The following is a 6,758-nucleotide window of genomic DNA, read 5'->3' on the forward strand; positions in this document are numbered from 1 at the left end:
AGAGGCCAGCCAGCCTCGGGCCACCTACGAGGCTGCCCTGTTGCCAAATGGGTACCTGCTGCCCCAGAGTGTTAGTGATGTGGCCAGAACGCTCCGGTGCTGCTCTGTGCCTCCAGTGGTCACTTCACTCAGGGCACCGAGGGCGGAAGACATGCACAGAGGGTGCTGCGCGCGTCGCGGCACGGAGGGGACTGGTGAACCAGAGCCAGCCTGCACACTCCCCTGCCAGTGGGTATGGTACCCGATCTGCAAGCCTTGCCATCCCCCTGTCAGTTAGACCAGGAGGTGGACTGGTGAGCACTGTAAGAGCAGTGGGAGGCTAAACCAAGCTGCCTGGAGGTGGGACTTGCCTGGGGTGTATTAGTTCGGTTTTGGCTTTGAGACCTGTTTCATCAAACCATAGGTGAGAGGGGATCTCAGCCAGATGGATGCCTTATGGTGAGAGCAGGTCTCAGGCAGCTGGACACCTCATTTCCCCCTCTCATTTCCACCTCTCTGGCTGGGGAGGCTGGTATTTAAGGAAGCAGCAGTAGTTCCACCTCCAACTTTATGTTGCTCAGTTTCACCTAAAAGTTGGAGAAGTAATTTTTAAAATTTTTTTTCTCTTGTTCCTCAGAGCTTTAATGTGCCTTTTTTTTTTCCAGGAACAACACTGAACCTGTTGAAGTTTCCAATTATCAATCCTACATGTGATAGGATATTCCGAAGGCAGGAGCGGCTGAAAGAGGAGGCAACAAAAACAGAAGATCAGCTAAGCAGTGAAGAAAAAAAAAGCCTTAATCAACTTAAAAAACAAGGTTACTTAGTGGGTGAGTATTGCCTGAGTAAAGGTAATGCCTCTCTGCCCTGCTTAAAATACCGCATTACGCAAAGGACTGTTAATGTGATGTAGAATCTGTCAGGTTTTGAGGAGTAATTTCTTCCTATTCTGAAAGAATAATTTCCATTTATTTATGGGAAGAACTTGCTATTTGTAATAGCAATAAAAACTTTCAAAACTTGCATTCAAGTTATTTTTGAACAGATTTTTTTCCCCTGAGTAATGGGTGCAAAACCTCTAGCTCCTCCGTAACTAGCATCATTAGTATTTCTTTCCAGTACTTATTTTTCAGCTGTTGTAATAGCATTTTAGAGGTTTTCTCTGCGCAGTGCAGCTCCCATCGGCTGGACACTTGCTAACCTAGTTCACATAGCTTGGTAGTTTACAACGATACTGCAGTATAGGCATTCCCAAAGGAAGAAAACAAGTTTCATTTTTAAATACCACGTTGTAGTTGCAAGCCACAGTGGTCGTACATCATTTTAATGTCTGTGCAAAAGAGAGTATTGTCAGAAGATATCTCTGATTTTCAAATAATTCTGTGTTTGACAGTCTAAAGCGCTGAAAAAAAAAAAAAAAGGCAGCCTGAAACAAAAATAATGAAATGTCTGTGCTCTGGGGCTTGCTAAGGCTTTGGGACTTTTGAAGAGTGCTAAGCAAGAATTATAGAAGGGATTTATTAGCGTCCTGGCTTTTGAATGTGCAGATTTCTAGCCACAAAGCATCTTTCTCACCTATGTGCATTCTTTTAAGTAAGGGAAGGGACTGATGTTCAGTTGAAGAAACAGCAAGTTAATACATTAATTACCAGGAAACCTTTCATTTTAATCCAGGAAGAGTTGGGAGAACATTTCAACAGCAGAAACGTAGCCATGTGGTTGACTTTGACCCGGACATGCTCTCATACAGCCTAGATGAAGATCCCAGAGATTTCCCTAAGAAGCACAAGGAAAGGGAGGAGTTCACTCACAATGAAGTGAAGGATGCTCGCTGGTGTTTTGACACTCCAGGGATTATAAAGGAAAACTGCGTAGGTACTCTGTGGTGCTGTCTTTTTGGGTGGTGGGGTTTGGGAGGACTGTTCTGCCTTAGCTGCAGCAGTCCTGAGGTTAGAATTCTTTTGTTTTGGGGAACTGTGTTAAAACATTGTTTGTTTGTACCTGGGAAGAGTTCATTGCGTTAACACTGTTGCAGTTCTGAGTAGTGCATACTGTGATCTTTGCAAAGGAGCTGTATGACTGCATCAGCAAGCTTTCTTAACATCTAAGTGAAGCGAAGTGAGCGATAAATGCTCTAAGCAAGTTTATACCAGCGTCACCCAATGACATTTGTGCGGTTTTCTCTCTACCAGCCTACTTAAAAGATGGATCTTAGGAGGATAACCGGTGTTTTGTGACTTAATCAAGTCTCTTTTTCCTGAAGCTAGCAGGGTCTGCAGTGTTCCTGTTAATAGCTCCAATATGTCAGACCTATCTCAATGTTTTGCTCTGAAGCCAGTGCCAATACAGTGCACACATCCAAAAAAAGTCATGGTTTGATTTTTGATCTCTTTGATATCTCTGCAGAGGTGCAGGTCATCTTTTTGGGAAGATTAAAAAATGCAAGGAGATAGAGAAGTTCTGAAGAGAATGAAGCGCAGGAACTGTACTGTACAGCTCAAGTGCAGATGCTGCTTTCATGAACACTAGAAAACTACTGTTTTTCTAGCAGATGTGTCTTTACAGTGGCACTTTGCTCTCTGCTAGCCAGTGTAAAGACAATCATCAACTTAGAGACCTGGTTTGGTAACTGGAGGTTGGATATGTTCATTGTCTCCATTGAAACATCTGGAATGAGTTACTGCAGTACAATTTATTTTGCAGCTTTTAAATCTCCTGACAGAGAAGGAAGTAAAGCTGGTTTTACCAACATGCGCCATCATTCCACGGACCTTCATTCTCAAGCCAGGAATGGTCTTGTTTTTAGCAGCCTTGGGACGCATAGACTACTTGGAGGTAAGTAAAGAAAAGACTTTGTGAGCAGCAGCTTAATCTCTTACTATAGTACCAGATGGTAAAAGGCTTTCTGAGTAGCTTTCCCAGACCCTTTCTTTGCTACTTTTGAGATGATGAAACAGAAACACCACTTGAAGTCAAAATGTCTTGGGATGGGAAGTTGCAGCTGAAAGGTTTGATACTTGTTGTGGGAGTGCAGTATTTTATACTGTGTGATGGTAACTGCTTTTGAATGCTGAAAAATGCTTTCAGCTTAATGTGCTTCCCATAATGTACAAAGGCACAAGGCAGGGAGGAAGGAAGGAGAGTGCCAGAACAAACTGGGAAAATAGGTGAGTTTCCTCATTTCTGTGTTTTGTGAAAGCTGTCTACCAAGAGACAAAAGCGTGGGCATTTTTTCTTTCCTGACACAGACCTCTCTGAAGAATTTGCTTGAGGAAGCAATTAAATGTACGCATATTTTAGTTTCTGCTAAAATATTTTTTAAAGGTATTCTGTGTGTCCCCTGCCAATTTATTCTATTTATTAGCAATCCTTTGCCATACACACTCTTCATTGAACTATGTGAAGCTGACCTCCTCTGATGTTTCCTCTGGAAGAGGCAGTTTCTTCCAGGTACAGGTCTAGCACTTCTGGTAATTCGTTTCTCAGTAGTTTGCCCTGCTTTGGGAAGCGCATATGTATATGGCTATCCCTTTGTTTCAGTCAGCTTTCCAAGATCACCATAGAAATGTTGAATTGGTACTTTGCCGAGGACACTCTTGACCTGCTGGAAGAAAACCTGAAAGGTGGAGGGTCCAGGTTCTGTAAGTAATAGTGTAATAGCAGAAGAGCTCCAGTGTAGTTAAGTGAGAATCCGGAGCTCCATCCTGAAATACAGTTTGGCAGGACAGAGGAGTAATGCCTCACTCAGGAAAAAAAAAAAAAAAGCTGTCTGTGAGGAGAACAACCCGGGAAGAAATCAAACAACTGTGATCCATACTGTTTTGGGCAAAGCTCTTGGAAAAGAACTTCCTAAGCATGTTGGCTGGGTGCTGTCGGGGACTCAAGAAAGCGCCTGGATTTGCATCCCTGACAAAGCAAGACAGTGTTACAAGTGACATCTTGCTGGCAGTAAACACCCTCTGCAGAAACACTACGAGGTCAGGCAGCCATGGGGCTGCCTGAGCAGGATGTTTTCTAATTAGGGATGACTTTTGTTCTTGGGAGTTGTGGAGAATGTGGCTGGTGTTGGCAGCTTGGGGAACCTGAGGTCAGGGTAAAGAAGTGTCACATGATCTCCTGATAGGAGAATCAGCCTCAGACATGTCCAGTGCACCAGGGCAGGCAGTTAAGCTTCATGCTACGAACCGGTTCTCCGTGTAATGGTGCTCCTAGCAAGCTGAGCTGTGCACATTTAGTACTCCACAGCTCCTCAGTGTCTGTCTCAGCATATTGCTGTAGCAGTCTTGGGTATCTACATCCCCCAGAGACCAGTGCTCCAATCATGAAAGAGGAGACCCTGGCTCAGTTGATGAACTTGAAGGAATTGCCACGCTTGAGTTTCCTTATTTCAGGCTGCTAACAGTGTTTGTAGAGGTCTCTTCCCCACTCTGGCCTTGTTTGCTTTGCAGGCAAAAGTTACGATAGCGCCTGCTGAAATTGCCCCACATTCAGTCCTTGCAGAGCTTGAGAGCAGCTTGGAACCATGTATGGTCCAATGAGAGATGTGTGTTAGAAATGTAAAGTGATGGGAGACACACGACCAGACAGGAGATGTCCATCATCTCTCATGCTAGATAACCGCACTGAGTTTGTTCTTGGGAATTAAACTTGAGCAAAGATATCTCTTGGATGATTTGCCTGAGCTGAGCAGATGTGATGGCAGGGGATGTGGCGTTGCAGGAGCTTTGAAGCCGGCGGTGCTTCACTCCTGGAATCTCTTCTCCCCTGTTTATGTGAACCCTGTCTGCTCTGCAGTGACAGAGGCAAGGACCCCTCAGACAAGGAGGGAACATGAGCGAAACAGGTTTTCAGCATAGAGGAAAGACATGGAGCAGGAGAGAAAAATTCAGGGCTGCTTTTATGTTACTATAAGTAACCTCCTCTTCTTATTTATTTCAGGGAGAAAAACCTGCCTGGTTTTCTGTCATGGCTTCTAATCAATTACCAGTCCACATTTCTACCCTGAGTAATGCAGATGCCATCTATGAGAAACACACTGGCCAACAGTTACTAAAGGTAGGAGAAGGTGCTGTCAAGTTCTTGGCTGTAGATAGGTAGCTTCGTTCCTGTGCACATGGAGAACAAATGCTGTCCCTCACATTGAGACGGCTGGCTTGAACCACCAACTGGAGTCATGCAGTGGCCACTCCACCTTTGCTCACCTCTGAGCTGCCACTGCGTTGCTTTGGACGTGATTCTGATTCTCTTCTTGGCAAACCCAAAATAACTCCTGTAGGGTATTAAAGTGAGCCCTTACTTGACTAACAACAGTCTTAATACCTTTATTCCCACTTGTGCCTTGCTTGCCAGTTTAAGGTAGGAGTGCTGAAACATCTCTTGACTTTTAAAACTTTTCTCCACATTTTCTGATCTTAGGTTCCTATGGGTGGGGAAGAGCGAATGAAAGAGTTCCCCCCACTTGTCCCCCAGGACATTACACTGAAAGGAATTGGCACCACTGAAGCAGTTGCAGATATCAAGCTTTCCTCTGCAGGTAACATAATATTGCTTCATTAGTTTGCTTTGCAGGATCTGTATCCTAGAAACATTGATGGGCTTTCCTGCTCAGAGCAGGACAGTAACCAACACTAAATCAGGGCAGCTGTGACTTTGTGCAGCTGAGGTTTGGCAGCCTCTAAGAATGGAAATCGACAGCCATGCTCGTACAGGATGACTGCATTGGAATACTGTGTGTTCTGGCTGCCATACAAGTTCCACAGCATCAGGGATGGCTGTGACGCTGTCAGCTCCCCAGGTGAGAGGAAAAGGGCCATGGATTGTAAAGCTTTATTATTGTGGTTTTGGTAGTTGCCACCATCCCTCTTCAGTTCACCAGGAAAGAGCTGTGTCTGGGGAGGGTAAGATGTAGCGTAAGGGTGCTGTCTTCTATTTGAAAGGGGCTGAGTATTACCTTTGAGCTTGGTTTCTTAAAGGAATCACACCTGGGAGGCACTGAGCTGTGTCAGAACCCTCGTGCTGATCCTAATGATTTTTCTCACTGACTGTTTTTTTTTGGCTATGCAGGCTGGGTGGCAGTGACAGCTTACGCGGAAGAGAAATTGCTGCTCCGAGCTTATACTCCCAAGGGCACCATGTTAGTGGTGCGGGCGCCTCCCCTTTTGCCACACATCAGTACCATCAGAGGGGCCCGAATCCCAGGCACTGCTGCCTATAGGACAAAAAAGCTTCCTTCTCAGGTGGAAAACCTGAAAACCACAAGGAAGAGATAGCACTTATCATCTGAGCAAGGGAGAAGACAGAACAGCCTCTGGATAACCTTGTTGCTTACTGCTATTTGGAAAGCTTGGACTCTTTTAAAGGGAGGCAGGCACACTTTCGAAAGCAGGCCTGGGGGAACTCTGCAAGGCAGCACCTGATCCAGCTGCTGAACTGCATCCATTTTGAGTAATCTGAGTGGCTGGTACCTTGCTGTGAGAGGTGAAGCAGTTTCTCCGTGGGACCTGCCAGTAGTATCTATGAGCAAATCCCTTTACCTGTTTCCTCTTGAAATATGGGATGGAAACTCACCTGCCTGCCCTGGGCCGGCTTTGGTGCTCATTGAGTAGGTCTTCTCTTGCAAACATGTTCCCACGGGTTGGAAATAACCACCTTGTTCTTGGAGGCTTTAAGGTGTTTCTGAAGTTGAAGGAGGTAAAGGGAGTGGGGAGGAGCAGCGAATGCTCCCATGTGGGTATGACCCTCCCTAGTGGCTGATAAGGGTTCAACAACGACCAAAACCC

At 45.3% G+C, this 6,758-nt stretch overlaps 1 protein-coding gene across 1 annotated transcript; it reads left to right on the forward strand.

The window, feature by feature from the left end:
* Nucleotides 1-616: 616 nt before the first annotated feature.
* NOA1 (nitric oxide associated 1) lies at nt 617-6,279 on the forward strand (the record flags this gene model as incomplete). Its single annotated transcript, XM_009874132.1, has 6 exons — nt 617-809; nt 1,654-1,850; nt 2,683-2,814; nt 4,918-5,034; nt 5,395-5,512; nt 6,043-6,279. Coding segments are annotated over 6 exons (963 nt in total), but the record flags the coding sequence as incomplete, so codon positions are not given.
* Nucleotides 6,280-6,758: the final 479 nt, after the last annotated feature.

This window comes from Apaloderma vittatum, unplaced genomic scaffold (genome assembly GCF_000703405.1).
Source record: "Apaloderma vittatum isolate BGI_N311 unplaced genomic scaffold, ASM70340v1 scaffold40047, whole genome shotgun sequence".
Classification (NCBI taxonomy): domain Eukaryota; kingdom Metazoa; phylum Chordata; class Aves; order Trogoniformes; family Trogonidae; genus Apaloderma; species Apaloderma vittatum.